The sequence below is a fragment of the Microtus oregoni genome, unplaced genomic scaffold (assembly GCF_018167655.1).
Source record: "Microtus oregoni isolate MIOR12 unplaced genomic scaffold, Mior012 000008F_ref0000371, whole genome shotgun sequence".
NCBI classification, from domain to species: domain Eukaryota; kingdom Metazoa; phylum Chordata; class Mammalia; order Rodentia; family Cricetidae; genus Microtus; species Microtus oregoni.
This window is the reverse complement of record NW_024543067.1, coordinates 8,361,482-8,384,464: the sequence shown is the minus strand read 5'-3', so window position 1 is coordinate 8,384,464 and position 22,983 is coordinate 8,361,482. Positions and strand designations below refer to the sequence as shown.

The following is a 22,983-nucleotide window of genomic DNA, read 5'->3' as shown; positions in this document are numbered from 1 at the left end:
CACAGAACTATATTAATTACAACACTTTTTGACCAATAGCTTAGGCATATTCCTAGCTAACTCTTACATCTTAAATTAATTCATTTCTATATGTGTGTGTATTGGTGGGGGTGGGGTATGGTTGTTGCTTTGACTTTTTTGTTTTGTTTTTTTTTTTGTTATTTTGAGACAAGATTTTTCATTGCATCCTTGTCTGGCCTGGAACTTACTATGTAGACTAGAATGGCCTCAGATTCACAAAGATCTGCTTGCTTCTGCCTCCCAAGTGCTGGGATTAAAGGCATGCATGACTATGACCTGTAATGGGCATATTCTATGGCAGCTTTCAAGGTCTGTAAGCACCAGTGAGACGTAAAGAAAAAGTTTCCTGACCCAACACACTGGAAATCAGAGAAGGAGAGAGTTTAACTTCATTTTGCCCTCTCATTTTCTTTAGCTAATGACACCCAAGGCAGCCTTCAGTCATCTGTGTTCTAGCTGCTCTATACCTGGTGATCACCATGGCTCACAGAGATGGGCAGTGTGTTTCCTGCCCCTAAGACTTCAGTGCTAATTCTAGTGTGTTTTCTGGGAGCTGACAATCCTAATTTTCTAGTTGGATCATTGGATATAAAATTAATCTTAGGGGTAGGAAAGATGATTCAATGGCTAAAAGCATGTACTGCTCTTGCAGAGGACCTGGGTATAGCAGCTCCCAAATCATGACACAGAGACTTCTTTTTTTTTTCAGCCTGAAATAATTTATTTTTTTTAATTGTTTTTATTGAGCTATATATTTTTTCTCCACTCCCCTCCCTTCCTTTCTCCTCCTTTTCTAATGTCTCCCATGGTCCCATGCTCCCAATTTACTCAGGAGATCTTTTTTTTTTTTCTATGTCCTATGTAATTTAGATCCATGTATGTCTCTCTTAGGGTCCTCATTGTTATCTAGTTTCTCTGGTATTGTGAATTGTAGGCTGGTTTTTTTTTTTTACTTTATGTCTAAAAGTCACTTATGAGTAAGTACATATCATATTTGTTTTCTGGGTCTGAGTTACCTCACTCAATATGTTTTCTAGATCCATTCATTTGCCCACAAATTTCAAGATATCATTGTTTTTTTTTTCTGCTGTGTAGTACTCCATTGTGTAAATGTACCACATTTTCCTTATCCATTCTCCGATTGAGGGGCATTTAGGTTGTTTCCAGGTTCTGGCTATGATTAACAATGCTGCTATGAACATAGTTGAACACATGTCTTTGTGGTACAATTGAGCATTCTCAATTGTGTACCCAAAAGTGGTATTGCTGGGTATTGAGGTAGACACAGAAACTTCTTATTAGTTATGAATGCTTGGCCTTATTCTATGCTTGTCCCACTAGCTCTTCTAACTTCATTTAACCTGTTTCTCTTCACCTACATTTTGCCCACAGGCTTTCATCTTTCATTCTGGATGTCCTACTTTTCACAGTCTCCTCTGTGTCTGGCTGGCCAGCCCTGAGTGCCTTCCTCTCTTTCTCCCTTGTTCTCTCTTTCTCCCTCTCTCTTTTTTTTTTTTTTTTTCGAGACAGGATTTCTCTGTGGTTTTGGAGCCTGTCCTGGAACTAGCTCTGTAGACCAGGCTGGTCTCGAACTCACAGAGATCCGCCTGCCTTTGCCTCCCGAGTGCTGGGATTAAAGGCGTGCGCCACCACCGCCCGGCTCTCTCTTATCCTGAGCCTAGATCCATCCTCCTACCTATTTTCCCTGCTGCCCACCAGCCCCACCTATGTCGGGGATCAGCTTTGATCAGCCAGGGCAGAGGCATGGGGGTTAGAAATATAGTAAAGAATATGAAGATGCAAATGAAAATAATAAAACGGAGAAACATATAGTATAGTATCAGGAGGGTATTTCCGTGAGTACTGAAAATTCACCCGCATTTAATTAATTTCCAACTGCCTAAAATAACCCTGACCCCAAAAGGTAGGAGTAAGACAAAAGACTGATTAACACGATACAAGGAAATGAACAAGCCAATGGAAGGTCACAGGCTACTCCATTCTTAGTTAAACATTCCGTTGCTAGAACAAGTCCCATTCACACACTAGACCAAAATGTTCTGTAGACAAACCACTCCCTGGGTGGAATCCAAAGTTACCTCCATAAAGGGAACTGGAACTTAGTTGGATCCTTTAGACTCTTGTTTGAAGTAGGAACAGATATAAGCCTGGAATACAAGGTCTGGCTATTAGCCACACCTGTTGACAATAACCTTGAGAGACTAGAACTCTCTGTTCAACGTCTAGGAGGGAACTTTGAGGTAGAAGCACAAAAACACATAACACATAGCTAGCCAACACTTAATATTAGCACTAATTCTCTAATACTGAAAAGACCAAGAAAATGGCTGAGTTGGAAATGGGATTTTTCTAGGTTTGCTTTCTCTGGCTAACCAAATGTCTATTGAGTTAAATTCATTAAGATGCGTGTGTGTGTGTGTGTGTGTGTGTGTGCGCGCGCGTGTGTGTGTGTGGCACCAGGTAATTTCATACATGTCTTTGTGTGTATTCTTATTGGTGTGTGCATGTAGTGGTCAGAGGTCAACCTGACCTAGTGTTGGCTCCTCGCCTTCCACCTTGTTGCAATGTCTTCTGTTGCTCGCTGGGACTCTCCTGTCTCCATCTCCTGTTTCTCCACAGGAGCACTGGGATAACAGCTGTGTGCTGCCCTGTCTGGCTTTATGTAGGTTATGGGATCTGCAAACACTTTATCCACGGAGACATCTCCCAGTCATTACGCTTTTAAATTTTATTTTTGTTACATTTTATCTGTGTGTGTGTGCACACATATGTCAGTGTGTCCCACTTGGAGGTCAGAGGACAACTTTTGGGAATTCTTTTCCTGCCCTATGTAGGTCCTGAGGACAGAATCAAGGCTGTCAAACCTCTGGCAAGCACCTTTATTCTCTAAACTGCCTAGCTGACCCACCAATGTCTTATTTTAAAAGCATGATCACTCTCATGGGATTGAACCCAGAACCTCATGGATCTTAGCAACAGAGACCTCTTCACAGAGTTACATCCTCAACCTTTTATGATTTTTTTCTCAAATGTGAAAAAAATTAAAAAATAACCTGCTGCCAATCTTCAAGTAAGATGGATTCGATTCCCAGATTATAAAGTTGTATTTCTCGTGTGGTTTTGTATGCACCAGGTATGTAATTCTGTGAGTCCATTTCCTTGTAGTCTGGAAAGCATGAGACTGGAGAACCAAATACACCAGTAGGCTGTTGTCAGAGAGGAGAGACCCCGTAGTCTACAGAGAGCGAGAGGATTCTGGGAGGGATGCATGGTGTGGGTAGACGGCTTTCATGTGAGTTGTTTCCACGTATTCATCTGCAGATAAAGACGAGTGCCAATTCGGAGCCACTGTGATCTGTGGGAGCCACACCTCCTGCCACAACACACCTGGAGGGTTCTACTGCATTTGCCACAAAGGCTATCGGGCTACAAATAACAACAGGACATTCATTCCCAACGATGGCACTTTCTGTACAGGTACTAAATGGGGCTGTGGTGATGACCACTTGGGGATGGCACGGTAGCTGATGGATAGAGAGTAGAATCACGGTGGAAAGCCTTGAACTTGAACAGACACCTAGTAGTACTAGTCAGTATTAGAGAATTAATGCTAACATTATGTGTTGTCTAGCATTATGTCAACTTGACACAAGTTAGAGTCACTTGGGAAAAGGAAACCTCAACTGAAAAGATGCCTCCATCAGACTGGCAAACATGGCAGACAGGCAAAGCTGTCAGGCGTTTTCTTGATTAGGGGTTAATGTGGGAGGGCCCAGCTCACTGGATGATGCCGCCTCTAGGCAGGGAGAAGCCAGGCTGAGCAAGCAACGGGAGAGCAAGCCAGTAAGCAGCATGCTTCCATGGCTTCCATTTCAGTTCCTGCCTCCGGGTTCCTGGCCTGACTTCTCTCAGTGATGGAGTGTGAGCTGAGGGTTGTAAGATTAAAAGAAACCCTTTTCTTCCCAAGTTGTTTGTAGCCATATCTTCTTATCAGAGTAATATAAACCCCAATGAAGACTTATTGTTAGATGGGATCATGGTATTGTGATCTATAGAATGTTATTATTTTGAGAGATGAATTGTCTGGGGCATTATTATGAAGTATTTTGTGTTTTGATTTCTGTGAGCTGTTTTAAATGACGAAATATGAACAGTAATTGAATAACTTATGATATTGGAGGGTGGGCATCTGATAATTGATTGTACTGTTTTTCAAGTTTTATGTCTTTAAAAATTTTTAATTTATTATGTATGTTTATGAGTATGTGTGTTTGTGTGTGCATGTATGATGTGGTGTGTGTGTGTATGTGTGTGTGTGTGTGAGAGAGAGAGAGAGAAATAAGTTGTGTGCACAGTGTGTGTGCTTGCATGTGCACAGTGTGTTTGTGTGGCAGGGGTTCAGAGAACTACCTTCAGGAGTCCCATTCTTTCACTGCCCAATCTGGGGATTGAACTCAGACTGAGGCTTGAGCAGTCGGCTCTCATATCGTGATGGCCTGTGTTTTAACCTTTCTACAATGGACAATCAGGCTGACCTCTCTGGAGTCAGTGTGCCAGCTCTATTTTCCTGTAACTAAGCACAACACCCATTAAGCACCAAGGGTTTCTGTGCCTCTTAGGAGGTCTAAGCATTGTCACGAAGGAGACTTGCCACCACAGGACTCGGTAAGGAACGTGACTTTTGGCAACAAGTAACCTTGTCAGTGAGATTCCTGGGTGTATGTTGATTGAACGGAAGCCAGAGCAAAGCCCTCCTCATGTTCATGACTCTGGGTGAACTCTGCGTCTAGGTAGCGAATCCCAATAGGCCAACTCTTCAGCTTTCTCAGGTTCCTGATCGGTCACAAAGGGGAGAGGCCAGAAACTCCTCTTGGTTCTGAGATCTTGGTGTAGACTCTCTGACTGCTTAAAGGCTTGGTGGTGTTTAACAAGGTTTTCAGAGAATCAAGGAAAACAGAGCATCTTTAATCTTTCTGTGGCTAGGAACTGCAGATTCTGGCCTCCGCCGTTCTGCTTGATCTGTGCTAAGACAAAATTCCTGGAAGGATAAATTCATACATCCAGCTTTTTCTTAGTAAGAATAAATGTATTCTCTCAAAGAACACATTGTATCCAGTGTCCTGTTGTTTCTGCAACAAGTTACTGGCTGTGTGGTTTTAAAACTGTGATGTTGCCACATTAAATTAGGACATTATAAGGCAGAGATGCTTTTTTGGCCTTGGGGGTCTTGTTTTTCTTTTTTTCGGAGACAGGCTTTGTCTGTGTAGTCCTGACTGTCCTGGAGCTTATCCTGGAACCCACTCTGTAGACCAGGCTGTCCTCAAACTCAGATTGGGACTGGAACTGGGCTGCCTCTGTCTCTTTAGTTCTGGGATCAAAGGTGTGCACCACTATGCCTGGTGAGATGCTAATTTTAAAAACCATGTATGATGATGATCTATTTTCTGGCTCGTTCACATACATTTCTTTTCTGCCAAGGCAGTGCCAGTGGGAGGTGACAGGTGGACAGTTAATTTCACTGTCCTGGTGCTAGAGAAAGATGAGCAAAGGTGTTATGTGGAACCCAAGGGTAGCCCTTATCTTAGCAGCGGGGGACGGACCTGGGGGATGTTCTAGGACACATGATACCTGAAACCGCTCTTTCAAAACTGTATCAGTATTGTGCTGAAGGGTGCATTCAACTTTTAAGAGTTAGGAAGACTGACCAGGTGTGACGGCTCACGCCTTTAACCTTAGCACTTGAGAGGCAGAGGTTCTCTGTGAGTTCTAAGTCAACCTGTTATATACAGCAGGTTCGAGGCCAGGCAAAGTTACACTACACAGTAAGTACCCATTTCTAAAAGAAAAAAAGAAAACAAACAAGAAACAAAACACCCAAAAGATAGGAAGAAAAAAATGGAGCTGGGTTGAAGAGTGGTAGAACTCTTACCTAGTATAAGCAGGGCCCTGGGTTTGATCTCTGGTTTGCACACTAAACAGAAGTTAGAAAGATGAAGGGTGCGGGGGGGGGGGGGGGGGGGGAAGGGAAGAACAGGAAGAGAGAGAAGGAAATGTTTTCTGCAAGGGTCAAAGAGGTGTCAGCCAAACCAAAGCCAACCTGCCTGGAACAAAATCCTGCATAGGCCCTGACAGATTTGTTCCATTTCTGGCAATTTTTGGTGATCCTTCCCTTTTTGGAAAAAGAGACACAATTCACATTCACCAATTTCCCTTCTTTTGAAGTGTTAATTCAGTGGGTTTAGAATATTTACAAAGTCAGGTTACTACTGTTGGCATTGCTGTAACCCCACAAGGAAGCCCATGTTCATTGCCCGTCATTTCTTTGACTTTTCATTTCGGGGTCTCTGTTGACCCCTTGTAAAAGCTGTAATTTTTCTTATTGGTGTTGAGGAGCCCAATGCCTCAGAATCAGTTGCCAGGGAGACATGAGTGGATGCTGGTTGGGATGTAGTTCAAGTTTGGGGGGTATCAGCCTTTATCCAGTTTTGTTTGGAGCCTCACCCTGAGGGATCTTCTTCCGGGAATATGTTGTAATTTGCAGAATCTAAGTCAGGCTCCAGAGCTGATGACAGATGTCTTCAGAGGTCACTGGCGCTAGAGGAGGAATGAGCTATAGTGGTTTTAGAGTGGGCTGACGTCAGTCAATTCTAAAGAATCAGGAGATGCTCTGGTGTCCAGAGATGCCTGTAGTGACTCTTGCAAGTCACAGAAGCCTGGCCACGAGGTCTCCAGCGACAGCGATGTGAGAGTGGGCGGAGAGTGGATGGAGAGAATCGACACCCGTGTGGATAGGACTGGGGACTGTCATTTCCCTACACAGGGGCCACCAAGTAGGCATGGGTCTCCTAGGGTCTGCTGAGGGCTTCAGGGTGACTTCTCCTTGCCTTTTGAGTCCCTGAGTCATGTGTTCCATCCTGAATGGCAACAGTAACCTTCTCACAGGAATTTCCTGCATGTTAGAGCATTGTGCTCTTGCTGCTGGAGAAATGGAAGCCCTTCAGCCCTGGCTGAGAAAGGAGAAGGTGACCAAAAAGAACCGGGGAGTGTTGTCATCCCCCAGCTCCTGGGGACTTCTCTCCCATGTGTCCTGCCAGTTTGCCTCACACCTTCACGCCTCCAGCTCTGTTTTTACCCGTTTCCCAGGTCAGGTTAGGTCTACTGGCCTTTACCTAGGGCAGGAGCCTCTTTCTAAGAGAACACCTGTTCCCAAACTCCTTTGCTCCTGCCGCTTGGTGCCTGAGCCCATCCTGGCCTCGGCCCAAATGTGTAATCACACTCAAAATGCTTGCTTTCTGAGAGGACCTGCCCATTTGGTTTTCTTTTGCCTTAGGGTTTTCCCCAGCAACGTTTTCAAGTGGAAATGTAAAATAGTGTATTAAGTGTGAAAAACTGTATGATATTTTGAAATTATGAAACAATGCCTCAAAATTAAAAATAAAATTACTACATGGTTCTGAAATTCAGTTTCTGGACATTTGCCCCCAAACAACTGAATCTGGCACCTTAAAGAGACGTTTGTATAGCCACGCTCACAACAGCCTTGTTCACGGCAGTCAAGGCAGCACAGAGGTTCTCCATGTTTGTCCGCAAATGAAAGGTGAAGGTAGTGCATATCAGGGAGTGTTGTTCAGCTTGAAAAAGGAGGGAGCGGGCACAGTAGGGCACATGCTTAGCATGGGCAATGGTCTAGAGCCAAACCAATGGTCTAGAGCCAATCCTAGCTCCCTTCCCTTCCCTTCCCTTCCCTTCCCTTCCCTTCCCTTCCCCTCTTCCCTTCCCTTCCCTTCCCCCCTTCCCTTCCCTTCCCTTCCCTTCCCTCTCTCTCTCTCTCTCACACACACACACACAACTTTACATATGCTATAGTGTGGATGAACTTTAAGGACATGATGCTGAGGGACCATTCCACTGAGGTACAAAATTGTCAAATGTATAGAGGCAGGGAATAGATAGTTTTGCCCCGGGATGGGAAGGAGGGGACACGAGAGCGTTAATGTCTCATGAGCTTAGAGCTTCAATTGTACACGATAGAAAGAGTCCCAAAGACAGCTTCTGGGGACTGGCACAACCCTGTGAATGTTCCTAATGCACTGCACTGTACTCTTAAGAATGGTTAAGATGGTAATTTTTTACATTATTTTATTATCATTAAAAGGTTATAAATTTGCGCCGATGTTCAGCTACAACACTCAAGTGCAGTATAAATTATCAACAAAGGCGTAGTATATCATTAAACACAAAGTCTTGGTGATGACATAGAATCTGTCTGGCCTCAGATGGTTGTGCTGGTAAACTTGAGAGGTCAACCGGCTAAGATTATAGAATAGACTAGAAAAAGGATAGTTTCTAAATATTATAAACCAGCAGATGCTTAAAAATCAAAATCACGGTGTAGTGATATTTTGTTCGTGTTTTAACAAATAAAGCTTGCTTGAAGAACAAAGCACAGAGCTGAGCCACTGGAGGCCAGGGAGTGGTGACACACACCTTTAATCCCAGGGCGGAGGTAGAGAGTTCAAGGCCACCCTGGGCTGCCCGAGTTGAATCTGTCTAAAAGAAACGGAGCTCACACAAAAGTGATCTCAGAATTTGGGATCCTACTTCTTTAATCCCAGCACTAAAGAGGTGGAGACAGGAGTGATATGGTTGGGCGGAGAGAGGAATATAAGACGGGAGGAGACAGGAGCTCAGTGCAGTCTGAGAATGGAGTCTGAAGACAGGATTGCCCTTTCTGTTTGAGAATTGGTAGAGGTGAGAACTCTAGTGTCTGGCTGCTCTGCTTCTCTGATCTCTCAGATTTTACCTCATAATCTATGACTCCGAGTTTTTATTGTTAAGCCAAACTAGAATTTGTGCTACACCATGGGACTAGAGAGAAGGGTCAGTAGTTAAGAGCACTTTTGCTCTTCTAGAACACCTGGATTCAGGTCCCAACACTCACACTGAATAGCTCACCAGTGCCCCTAACTCTAGCTCCAGGGGATCCAACATCTTCCTCTGGCCTTCAAGGGCACCTGCACTCTACTTGAAATGCACAGACAGACATGCACATAAATAAAAATAAATCCTAAAAAAGTCAAATTGCCAGTTGGTGACAGTGCATGCCTTTAATCCCAGCACTCAGGAGTTGATGATCTCTGAGTTTGAGGTCAGTCTGATCTACAGCATGAGTCCCAGAGAAACCTTGTCTCAACACAAAAAAGGTCAAAATTATGTCACAGTATTGCGGTTGTATGTGGTAGGCACACCTGAACTTAACTAAGGCAATTAATTGCATCTTCGATTCCATTAGGTAGAGAACTATTGATTTCATGATGCACAATTGGATGATAATGGGTTTTGAATATGGACTTCCAGGTAGGTACATGGCTTCAAATCCTGGAGTTTCCATTGCTGCTGGGACCAATGGCTTAACCACTTTGTCTTGCTTTAGTTTCCTCAAAAATGGGCTGTTGTGGAAATTAAATAAGAATATAGTATTTAATAAACAATGAAGTGTTTAGGACAGTACTTGACGTGTGGAAAGTGGCATGTGGCGGTTGTCGTTATTAGCAATAATTATGACAATTATGGCTATTAGGTTGCTGAGTGACTGTACACAAAGCTCACTAATAATGGCTGTGGTGAGTCCTACAGCGTTGGTCAGCATCCAGGAGTCCCGCGTCATCCCATACCTCCGCCACTTGCCCATGTTTGAAGGTCCAATGAAAAGCACTGCATTTATTCTTACTTGGTATTTTTCAAGATGTCCATTAGAGAAGGTGGGCTGACTGTCGCTACCATTGTGGTCTGTTGAGTTGCTTTGTCAGTGGCTTGGGTAAAGTGTCAGACATTTCTCATTAAATTGACAGGTGAGAAGAAGCCACAGAAGGACAGATTCCTAACTGGCAAGGAACTCGTGCCAAGCTAGAACGCGTCAAAGCTAACAACAGGGCTGATGTCTGCAGGGACAAAATCATCTTAAACTTGGTCCTTTGGGCAGGAAAGACGGCTTAGCAGTTAAGAGCGCTTGTTGCTCTTGCGAAGGATCTGAGTGATTCCCAGCACCCATGTGGCAGCTCAGACCCATATCTGTAATTCCAGTTCCAGGGCATCTGATGCCCTCTCTGGCTTCCTTGGGCACCAGGCACATTCAGGGTGCACAGACACACATGCTGGCAAACAAACTCATAAAGTAAAAATAGATAAATCTTTTTTAAAAAGAAATAAATTGATTTACATTGATGTTGTTTTTTATATTATTAATAGTTTAAAACTCTTTTCATAACAACAGCCCCTTGTTCTGTGATTATATTGTTTGACTAGTTTTAGACCTCCTCGTTCTTTGTGGTATCTTTAATTTCCCTCTATATTTTCGCAGTGTTGGGAAATGAACCCAGGCCTCCTGCCTGCTAAGGGCTTGCCCTGCCTCTGAGCGAGGCTCTCAACCACTTCCCTCTGATTCACTGCCTTGCGTGTTTTCTCGGCTCTTCTTTTTTAGGACAGAAATGTCAGCGGTGCAGCCCCTGAAATCCTCTGGATTCTGAACTGTCTTTTCGCTGCTTAGCCAGAGCGTGATGCTTTGTTCCCTTTCTAAGAACTCGAAATGTTACTCAGTTGCTGGGAAGCCCTGTGTTCCAGACAGGAAGTCCTAGGTCAGGTCGAGTGACTCCTCCTGGGTTCCCATTCCTTTTCTCAGGAGGGGTCTTATTCTCTTATTTATGGATTTCAGAATGGCTTTCGTGTTTTGTTTTCCTTTTCTTTCAACAGCTACCATTAAATAACACCCTTCCACACACCACTATTTGTGTTTGTTTTTGATGACCCATCCTGAGGGTATATTCCTGTCTGTCCCTCCCTCCTTCACTTCCTCCCTCACACCCTCCTTCTCTTTGTTCCCTGGGCTGAAAATGAATTTGTAGTCAATGCTGGCCTGAAACTTACTAAGTAGGCCAGGCTGGTCTAGCCTCCAACCCCCACCAAGTGTTAGGATTACAAGTATGACCCCCCCCATACCTGGTTTGCTCTTTTTCTCTCTAGTTGCTTCATTCCTAAAACGTGCCTGCCCACTTAAACTGTGCAGTACAATGGTGGTTATTATATTCATAGAGTTCCATGGTATCACCGCTGATTTTGAAGATCTTCCATCTTCCCACCAAAGCCCGTTGTCTCCCCACTTCTCATGGACTAAGACAACTAGAAGCCCTCCTTTGTCTTTGTAGTTTGCCTCTTGTGGAGACTGCTTTTGAACGTGGTCATGGTCCTCCTCCCTTTACTATCCCTTCTGAAGTAGTTCTGGCACTTGTATCAAAGACTGCCTTCCTTATCAGCTACAGGCTTGTCTTTCTTCCTGGAGATGATGGGTCAGGGTTGTAGTAGGTGCCCTGTACTGAGACATGGAGAGCTTGAGACTGGGCCCAGGAGACCAGGTACCAGGTACAGAGCTTCAGAGAGAGCCAGCAGGAAGGGTGTGGCCGGCACTCCTCCTGATGGCCAGGGTTAAGTCTCCTCTTTCAGTCAGTCGGCTGCGTTGGCCCCAGGAGAATAGCTTCTGTGTGCAGCATTCACACTTGTCACCTTCAAACTGTTTGGATCAGGATGTGTAAGCTGGGGTGCTCTCTCCCTCACTAGATGAGCTCTTGAAGACCCACCCCGTTACCTTCTTCAGTTTCTCTTCAGTTGTCGATTCTTTTTCACTGTAAGGTTTTGTTTTTTATCTCACGACTTCTGTCTCACACCGACTTTTCCCACTGTGTCTCTGGAGGATTCCTCGAGTTGGATTCGCAAACCTGATTTCCAACGGTGGCCTCTCTATTGTTTGATGCCCTTTTGAGTTTTTATTTTTGGCATTCACAGTTTGTTTTCAATTTGTAAGATTTCATTATATTCCTAGAAATTCCCCCTTGAAAATTGATGTATTATTTTCTTAATGGCACTTATTTGAGCTCTTCATGCGTTCGGGGAATTTCAATTGTTTACTGCCGCCACCCAAAGATCCCCTTAGGTTTAGTGGCTTTAAAGAGCAATTTATGGGCGGAGGACAAGGTTCCCTGGGTAAGGTGGAGGCTGGGGTTCAGATCCCCAGGCCCATGTGATGTGGGAGTGTCATATATCAATCTGTTGATTTCATTAATTAAGCAATAAAGAAACTGCTAGGCCCATTTGATAGGCCCACCCTTAGGCGGGTGGAGTAAACAGAACAGAATGCTGGGAGAAAGAAGCTGAGTCAGGGAGTCGCCATGGTTCTTCCACTCCAGACAGATGCAGGTTAAGATCATTCCTGTTAAGCCAGCTCGTGGGCTACAGCAGATTATTAGAAATGGGCTAGTCCAGGTGCGAGAGCTAGCCTAGAAAAGGCTAGATAGAAATGGGCCAAGCGGTGTTTAAAAGAATACAGTTTCCGTGTAATTATTTCGGGTAAAGCTAGCCGTGGGGGCGGCCGGGTCTCGGGGACGCAGCCCGCCGCTTCTTATTACTACAACACCCATGTGAAGCCAAATGTGGTAACACATGGTAGCGGTAATGTAGTTTTCTCATGGTGAGATGGGAGGTGGAGACAGAAGGATCCCTGTGGGCTTCTGAGCTAGCTAGTGTGGCGTATACAGCACTGGACAGCAGGAGGACCCTGCCCGTAATGAGGCGGAAGGCAAGGATGGGTATATGAAGTTGTTCTCTGGTTCACCTGCATGCCATGGCATATGTATGCCTCCCCTCACACAAATGAACATGTATAGATGCACGTGCAAGCACGTGTGCGCGCACACGCGCGCACACACTGAACAATTGGGTATTTCCCACAATTTCTGGTTTGGTGATATGATTCTTTTTATATCTGCTATGGACTGAATGATTACACTGAACTCGTGGCTTAGATGACACACTAAAGGAGGCCTTTTGTATCTTAGAACTCCAAACTGACAACTGGCTTGCTTGCTTTGGTTCTCCACATGGCTTCTCCATTCCATGAAGATCCTCTTCAGGGATCTTCCTTGAGGCTTCTCCTAAGCACAACAGCTTAGACTTCCTTACAGCATAACCACAAAATTCCAAGGAAAAGAAAAAGGAAGCCAGGCTTCTTATAGACTGTGTGTGGTGGCTTGAAAGAAAATAGCCCCCAAAGAAATGGCACTAATGGGATGTGTGGCCTTGTTGGAGGAAGTGTGTCATTGTAGAGGTGGGCTTTGAGGGCTCATATATGCTCAAGCTATGCCCAATGAGACAGTCCACTTCCTGTTGCTTTCTGATCAAGATGTAGCCAGCACCTTGTCTGCCTGCATGCCACCATGCTCCCTGCCATGTTGATAATGGACTGAATGAACCTCTGAAACTATAAGTGAGCCACCTCTTGTAAACCTTTAATTTTTTTCTTTAATTTTTGAGACAGTATCTCATTATGTACCCTTGGCTAGCCTGGAACTCACTTTGTAGACCAGGCTAGCCTCAAATTCACAGAGATCCGCCTGCCTCTGCCTCCCAAGTGCTGGGATTAAAGGTGTGTACCACCACTGCCTAGCTCTTTTTTTTTTTAAATTCTCAACACACTGGGAAGTATTTATAATCTAATAATTTAACATTTCCTATGCTTTCAGTGTCTTTGGTATGAAGAATTTACACAAAAAACCTTTAAGGAACAAAATAAAATTAGAATACGATGGCAAACAAGCGCATGCATTATTGGTGTTGCTAGACAATGTGAAAACGTGACCGCCACAATGTTCTTCAGTCTTTTCTGTTTTTCTCCCCTCTTTTTCTATTTTGGGATGGGTCTCCAGACGTAAATGAGTGTGAAGTTCCTGGCCTGTGCCGTCATGGAGGTCAGTGTATCAACACTCCTGGGAGCTTTGAATGCTACTGCATGGAAGGATACGTGGCAAAGGGCGGTCCCGAGCCTTTCCACCCAAGCATAGACGGCACAGCATGCACAGGTAGGCATCTGCCAGAGAGGCAGCATCGGGAGGTGAGACCTGGTGGGTATCATTTTCTCGTGTTCCAATGTTTATGGATCTGCATTGGAGACACGAGTAGATATCATCTTCACATATTTTTTATGAAATGAAACAAATGACCTAATCAAGATAGAGTCATGTTAATGGGAAAAAACTGAACAGTCAACTTCAAGGGTTTATAAACTTAAGCAATTCATGAATATTTTGGTATTAACTCTTGCCTATTAGGTCTGGTAAGAACCCAGCATCTCAAAGGTGACCTTGACAATTAAGAAAGTGCACCAAATTTAAGGGAGTTTGCCTCAGATTTTTACTTCGTTGGCCAAGGCATCTCATTAGTGAACATGAGTCGTAGCTGATAGGTAATTCCTTTTGCTTTGTGTAGATGCTGTTGTATTACGGGGGGCCGGAAGAGCAGTAAGGATAACCGCTGGAAATATGCTCAGAGCCTTAGGGAAACGGACCAGTGCTCTTAAAATAGGGCCTGGGGGTATGAGGCACGGGGTGTGGGTGGAGAGGTGGAGGATTCTGAAAACGTGCATTTGTAAAGAAGGCGACATGTTTTTGTGTTTTAGAAATAAACTGTGGCCCCCCTCCTGAAGTCCCTGGTGGCTACATCACAGGGAATTACAGCTCCACGCTGGGCGGTCAGGTCCGTTACAGCTGCAAAGAGGGGTTTCTCAGCATCTCGGGAGATGGAGTTTCACGCTGCACGGCCCTGGGCACGTGGGAATCTCCGACGTTACATTGCCAAGGTGAGTTTTCAAAACCTTAGCCTCCTGCATAGAGTGTCCTGAGGTTGCTTCTTTTCAGTTTCCTTTTGGGATAATAACCGTGTTAGATAAATCCAACATGTCATATTTGTTTCCGGCAGGCTTTACTTGGGTCTCTAGTATTTCCAGGGTCTGTATCTTGTCTGAAAACAACGGCCCTACCTTTTGTTCATCTGCATTTATAAAATTCTAGTTTTTATTACGCGGTCTTGACTAATGTTTCCAGAATGAAAACCTAAATAGTGGGATTAACATTGAATGTTTTAATCTTATTCTGACTTGTATGGAAATGATTTTGGTGTTTCAACATGACACCATGACATTTTTTTTTAAATGTAAAGCTACCTTTATTTATTTATATGTGCATATGTATGTTTGCTTGTGTACAAGTACATGTGCGTGTGTATGTGTGTGTATGTGTACAATGTGTGTGCATAGAGATCAGAAGACAACTTGATGTAATCAGGTTTCTCCTTCTGTCATGTGCATCCCAGGGATCCAACTAATGCTGTCAGGCTTGGAAATAGAAGCGCCTTTTACCCACTGAGCCACGTCACTGGCCATGATCTCAGCTTTTTGATGTGTGTGTATCTATTTATACATTGCATATGGCACTTATGTGCCAAGTACATTCTAAACAAAGCCCCTGAGATTGGCTCATTTAGTCTTTAGAAGATCCCTGTGCATAGACGCGAAGGCTGCGGCTCTTCAGGCATCAGGAGATTAAGTTAAGGCCACACAGCCAGGGGTGGAACTGAAAGTAGGAGCCTGAGATGCCAGCTTCAGAGACTGTGTTTTCAGTCACTCTGTTATTCACTTTTCTGTTTACTACTGTGATTGTTTTTGTTCTTTTTGCTTTTTCTATTTCCATTTTAATGGTTCTTGGGTTTCCATATAATCTTAAGGAAGTATCCATCCATGTTCCTTTTACTATTTTTTAATCAGACACTAGCGATTTTTATGTCTTTTAAGCATGGATCCGAAGGTGACTACATACATTTTCTTTTAATCTGTAATGCGAGTTTCACTAATAAATATTCTGATAATGATTAGTATTGTTAGGATGAATTATTTTGAGGCGTTGGCTTCTTATTATTTTAATGAGGATCATATTTGCTAACTATTACTTAGGATTCTTCACTGATACTCAAAGGGTGCCGTTTCTGTTATATTTAGACCAATGACATTCTGAATTTCAAAATACCAAAGCATTTTTTTCTTCCTTGCTCTATAGAATTTTTAGAGATTTGGGAGACTCCATTTGGAAAGCCATCTGGATGTGTCACTTTGGGCACAAGTTAGCCCTGGAAGTGTTTTAAAAGCTCCAATCCAAAGGATCACGTCTGTGGGCAGTGATCCCGAGTGATCTTTATTTACTTTCTAGATTGAAGGGACTTTTGATATACAAAAAAAGAGTAATTGTCATAATTGATATTAATTGTCAATTGTCAGGATCTAGAGTCACAAGGAGACAAGATTCTGGGCATGTCTGTGATTTCCTAGGTTAGGGTAATTGAAGTGAGAGGACTCACCTTAATTCTAGGGAACACATTCCGTAGGCTGGGTTATATTAAACATAGAGGACTCACCTTAATTCTAGGGAACACATTCCGTAGGCTGGGTTATATTAAACATAGAGGACTCACTGAGCACAGATGTCCATCCCTCTCTCCTTCCTGGCTGTGGAGACAGTGTGAGCAGCTGGCCCCTTCTGCTATTCTGCCTTCTGCTGAATAGACTGTATCCCTTCAAACCATGAGACAAAATAAACTCTCTCTTTCTTTAGGTCACTTTTGTCAGGTATTTTTATCACAACAAGAAAAGTATCTAACTTAGCAATGATGGGCAAAGGGACATCTCGATATTCATTAAATCCATCGCACAACTAAGAAGTAGTGTAGTATGGGACTAAGCTAATCTTGCTGCTGTTCTACTTGTTGGGGTTTTAAACACATGGAGACACTTTATTACCACCCTCAGAGTTAAGAAGTTCTAAGGGTACATTTTAGTCCTCAGATTATCTTTCAATGGATCAATTAAGATCATACACTTAGAATAAAACGTACTTTAGCAACAAAGGAGGCAGTCAGCTGAGGGAAGAGAACTTGCAGACTGAGAGGATTTACAGATGACTTACAGAATGAGCTATTTACAAATTATTTATCCAACAAGGTCTTAGTATCTAGAATATATAAGGAACTTGAAACAGAAAAAATAATTCAGTTACTGAATAGGCAATCTGAATAGACCTTCCTCAAAAGAGTACATGCAGCTCTGTGGAAAAAGAGATTCAATATCACTAATCATCAGAGAAATGCAAATCGATTTGCACAGTCATGCCATCTTATCGCATTATCCGGCCATTATCTAAAAGACAAAAAAATAATACCGAATGCAGGGAGGTGAGGAAGACAGGGAACTCCTGATGGGAATGTCAATTAGTGCAACCATTCTAGAAAACACTAAGGAGGTTCCTCAGAAACTACAAATAGAACGACCACACGGGCTAGCTACCCCACTGCTGGGCATGCACCCAAAGGACATGACTCAGCAAATCAAAGAGACACCTGCACGTGCATTCCTAGTACAATCACTGCCCCCAACAAGGAGTCAAGATGTCATCAATGTTGGTATCCATCAGTGAAGGAACAGTGTTACATATTCATATATACATCAGACTATTGTACAGCCACAAGAAGGTGGGAATCTTGTCATTTGTATCAGCAGGAATAGGACAGGAAGAGGTTGTTAAAGGAAATGAACCAGGCACAGAAAGCCAAACACTCCACGATCTTCCTTACATGTTGAATCTGAAAAGTTGATCTCGGGCCAGCGAGATGGCTCAGAAGGTAATAGTGCTTACCACTGAGCCAGACGATCTGAGCTTGACCCCCAAGGCCCACATGGTGGAAGGAGAGAGCCTACTCCTGTAAACAGTCTTCTGACTTCCACATGAGTGTCACGACTCACACCTATACACACGCGCACACATACACACACACACACACACAGACACGTGCACACACTTACCCATACACCTATATATACTTACATACACAACATACACCTACCCATACACCTATATATACTTACATACACAACACACACCTACCCATACACCTATATATACTTACATACACAACACACACCTACCCATACACCTATATATACACACTTACATACACAACACACACCTACCCATACACCTATACACACACACACAGACACGTGCATACACCTACCCATACACCTATATATACACACTTATATACACAACACACACCTACCCATACACCTATATACACACACTTATATACACGCACAGACACATACTTACACCTACCCATACACCTACATACCTATACACACAGAGCCTTGACATAAAAAAGTTTAAAATTAAACCAGGCTTGCTGACATATGCCTTTAAATCCAGCAGAGCCAGGAGAGTCTCTGAGTTTGAGGCCTGGTCTCATAGTGACGTGTCAGACAGCCAGGGCTATGTAAAGAGACCCCGCCTCAAAACAAATAAAACTCAATATTAAAACAATGTAAAGTTCACCTCCTGGAAGTAGAAACTAAGCGGTGGTCTTCAGAGACTGGGAAATGTTCTAGAAGGTTCCACGGGACACTATCTACCCTGTTCTTTGAAGCAGGAGCTCTCACTTTCGTTTTCTTGCTTCAGAACTACGTTTTTGTTTTTTTAAAATATAATATTGTAATTAATTCTTTGGGAATTTCATGCAATGCATTAATTATATTCACCTCCCCACTCCTTTTCCACCTGGGCCCTCACCTTCCCTCCAGACTCCATTCTGATTCCATGTCCTCTTTTTCAAAACAAGCCCCTGAATCCAGTTCGTGCTGCTCATGCAGGTGGCGTGACTGCGGGCCATTCCTTGCAGGGTGGTCAGCACACCTGGGGCCACACCCTTACAGAGAACCGACTCTTCCTCTCCCGAGGCTGTCAGCTGTCCACAGCGCCTCAGGGGTGGAGCTCCATGGACCTCTTCCTGCACAGTGCTAGAATGTTGTCTGGTTTGATCTGCTGCAGGTCATGCGCAGGCAGCCACAGCTGCTGTGACTTCACGCACAGTGGTGTACAGATCCTGTTGGGTCCAGAAGACACCGTTTTGCTCGAGTTTCCATGCTTTCTGCCTCCCTTTCTGTTCTGGTTCTGAGCCTTGGGGTGGGGAGAGCATGGACTGTGTAGTGTTTACTCGATGCATGTGGTCCACTGCTCCACTGACAGTCTCTCACTTACTTTCACCTGGACCTTATTGATTCATCTGGGCTGCCCAGCCAGCCCGCCCCAGGGATCACCTGTCTCTCCCTCCCTAGCACCGGGGTCACAAGAATCACAAGTGTGCACCATCATGCCTGGTGCGTGTGCGGTGGTGGTGGTCAACCCCAGGTAGCATTCCTCAGGGGCCATCCGCTTTGTTTTTTTTGTTTTGTTTTGCTATTTATTCAGAATCTCTCATTGGGACCTGAGAGTTGTGGTGAGCCCCAGATATCCGTCATCTCTGGGTTCTGTAAGAAAGCAGGCTGAGCCGGGCGGTGGTGGCACACGCCTTTAATCCCAGCACTTGGGAGGCAGAGGCAGGTGGATCTCTGTGAGTTCGAGACCAGCCTGGTCTACACGAGCTAGTTCCAGGACAGGCTCCAAAACCACAGAGAAACCCTGTCTCGAAAAACCAAAAAAAAAAAAAAAAGAAAAAAAAAAAAAGAAAGCAGGCTGAATAAGCCAGAGGAAGAGAGCTGCGCCCACCTCGGCCTCTGCAACAGCTCCTGCCTCCAGGTTCCTGCCCTGTTCGACAATGAACAGAGTAAGGATGTGGAAGCCAAATCAGCCCTTTCCTCCCCAAGTTGCTTTGGTCATGGTGTTTTATCACAGCAATAAGTAACCTTAACTAAGACACAGGTCAAGTACAAAGAAGAAAAAATATAGCAAATTGTGTTGTGTGATTTTTTTTTTTTTTACTCTTTTGGCTTTTGGGGGGTTCCGCCACTCTGCTCCCAAATAAATCACACATGGAGGCTTATTCCTAGTTATAAATTCCCGGCCTTAGCTCGGCTTGTTTCTTGCCAGCTTTTCTTAGCTTAAATCATCCCGACTACTTTTGGCCTCTGGGCTTTTATCTTTCTTAATTATGTATATCTTTCTTTCTTACTCCATTGCTGGGTGGCTGGCCCCTAGCGTCCTCCTCTCCTTGTTCTCTTGTTCTTTCTTCTCTCTCTCCTGCCAGATTTCTCCTTCTATTTATCCTCTCTGCCTGCCAGCCCCGCCTATCCTTACTCCTGCCTCCCTATTGGCCGATCAGCTCTTTATTAGACCATCATGTGTTTTAGACAGGCAAAGAATCAGCTTCACAGTTAATCAAATGCAGCCTAAACAAAAGTAACACTCCTGAAAATAACATTCCCCAACAAAACTGCATCTATAAAACCTGGGCTTTAGCTGGGTAGTGGTGGAATACACCTTTAATCCCAACACCCAAGAAGCAGAGGTGGACAATCTCTCTAAATTCAAGGCTAGCTGGTCTATAGAGTGGCGTTCTAGGATGGCCAGAGCTACACAGAGAAACCCTGTGTGTGGGGGAAATCCAAAACCTGGGGCTCATATAGAGGACTCTGTGAGGCCATCTAAACTGTGAGCAAAGGAAGGTAATTTAGAAGAGGGAGCTTTTCCATTCCCCCAGGGCATTGTTAAAGAATCATTCCCTTTTCCCTCTGCAGGCCCACAGCCTCCTCCACCCCTGTGTCACCACAGGGCCCCAGTTTCTTGCTGCCTCCTCTGCTCCCCTTGAAGAAGCACCCTTCTTTTTTACCCCTCAGCCTTCTCTTGGCTCCCAATTCTGGGCCCTGTGCCTGTCGACACTGTATTTTTAGCTGGGTTCTAAAACTACGGGAATTGGGAATTCCACCAAACACACCCTGAAACTGTGAATTTGGCTGCTATGGAGCAGGGTGCTTGTGAGGGGGACAGCTGGGTGTCAGGCTGTGGCTCTGGGATTGGTGATGGGCTTCCCTTATCAGAAAAGGAGGAGTAAATGGCTGACATTGGTCTTCCGGTCTCTGTAGCCCCTGGAGTAGGGCCGGAAGTATGGAGTCCTCCATTCCATTGACCCGAAATGGTACTAGAACGTGAGGTCTAAGAGCTTCCACGGCAGCCCTAGTGTCCCCCTTCCCACTGAGGTGACTGTATTGAAACACCTGTCACACATTTTCATTAGCTCAAGGGAAACGCGAGAACTGCCTTCCTGAACCGCCCATAAGCCTGTTATTTCGTCTTTTTCAGAGAAGACACAAGCTGCCAGAGGCAGGTTAAAGGACTTACAGTTTTGAATTACAACCCAGTGGTGAGCAGAGGGGAGGGGATTACTGTAACTGGGCTCCTTCTGTTGTAGTACGGAGCGGCGGGCTGTGTCCCGCCACCTGGCTAGCTTTACCCGAAATAATTATACAGAAACTGTATTCTTTTAAACACTGCCTGACCCATTAGTTTCAGTTTCTTATTGGCTAGCTTTTACATATTGATCTAACCCATTTCTATTAATCTGTGTAGCCCACGAGCTGGCTTACCAGGAATGATCTTAACCTGCATCTGTCTGGAGTGGGAGAATCATGGCGACTCCCTGAATCAGCTTCTTTCTCCCAGCATTCCGTTCTGTTTACTCCGCCTACCTAAGGGTTGGCCTATCAAATGGGTCTAGGCAGTTTCTTTATTAATAAGAAATCACTCCCACATCATTTCCCCTTTTTCTGTTTAAACAAAAAAGAAAGGCTTTAACTTTAACATAGTAAAATTACATATAGCAAAACAGTTATCAAGCAAGAATTACAGTTACTATATTTATATCTATTTTATCTTTTATCATAACTAAGGAAAACTATAACTATCTATTCATTCTTCAACTCCATCAAAGACTCCAGAAGGATATAATACTACCTAAGTAAACAAGAAATAAGAAAACTCTAGAAATGACAGAGACATCTTGCTGCCTGGACAGTCACCCAAAGTTCTTTTGTATGGTTGGGGCATCCATCTTCAGCCTTCAGGCCCATAGTATCCAGCAGACATTTCCATGAAGCAGGAAATTTCAAAGACAGTTTAGTCACTATCTGCTGTGTCCTGCAGAATGTCTCGCAGACTCTTTCATGAGTCATGAACCCCAAAAGACCGTCTCACCTTTAGGCAAGTTCAGCAGTCCTCTCTCTGCGGGTTCTCTGTGTCCATTTTATGCAACAGTCCAGGCAAGAGCAGTTTCTTGCCCAAATGGCTATCCAACTCCATAAGGATCCTCTTCGATGCCCATCTTCCTCTCGAAGTAGATTGGTGCCACCAGGAGCAGATATGTCTCATTGTCATGAAAAGTCCTAAGTTATTAAAACATTAAATGCCATATTCTGCAGTCTTTGAAAGATATGAAGAATGTCTATCTAACTGAAATGTATCTCTATATATCTAGAAAATCTAACTAACATGACTACAAGCTTGACTATTATTGATGATTAACCATTAACCTATATTTCTTAATTATACATTACATTTTTAAATGAACTACACAATCACAATACCTTAATCAAGATCAGAAATACATATACATATAACAAAATTGACTGTAAAATCCACACCAATGCAAATTACTCATACCTATATCATTTCCCCCTTTAAATGTGAAGGAACATTTACAAACAATATTTTGGGAACATGGGCGCCGTTTTTTCTCTCCAAACTGCTTCCTGCTGAATGGGGGCGCTGTTAACCAGATCATTTAGGGTGTAACCTGTGTGCCAGGTTTATCTCAGTTGCCAGTTGAGTGAAGTAATTTTTTTGAGGGTGTTCACAGGAACTTTTCGGGAGGTCGTGGTCTATCATACCATATCGGGATAGATGCAATCCACAGGGTCTGGTCCTCTGTGAAAACAAAAGAAGACCCTTTCCAAAGCATCATATCCTTAGACCCAAATTCTGAAGTCATACCCTCATGATATCCGTTTTGGTTCCACTTGGCAGCCCATAGAATGAAATGTCTCTCTGTACTTAGCTCCTTCACAGTCAAAAATTTTAAAGAAAACACAATGTACATAATCCAGACTCTCTGTGAATTTTACATTTTTACGTGGCTTATTTTTATTTATTTCTTTTAATCTCTTAACTATCTGTACTCTGTCTCTTTAAAGACTTTACCTTTTTTTTTAAACCATTAACTTTATTTTGTATATTCTTTTTCTTCTCTCTC

General features: G+C 43.8%; 1 protein-coding gene across 6 annotated transcripts in view; it reads left to right on the top strand.

Annotated features, from left to right (window-relative positions):
* Susd1 (sushi domain containing 1) overlaps window positions 1–22,983 on the top strand; it is a 119,364-nt gene that overhangs the window by 13,672 nt on the left and 82,709 nt on the right. For all 6 annotated transcript variants that reach the window (XM_041657838.1, XM_041657839.1, XM_041657837.1 and 3 more), the window contains exons 3-5: window positions 3,364–3,519; window positions 13,794–13,946; window positions 14,543–14,722. In XM_041657838.1, coding sequence (XP_041513772.1) covers window positions 3,364–3,519; window positions 13,794–13,946; window positions 14,543–14,722 — 489 coding nt within the window. The remainder of the gene's footprint in view (window positions 1–3,363; window positions 3,520–13,793; window positions 13,947–14,542; window positions 14,723–22,983) is intronic.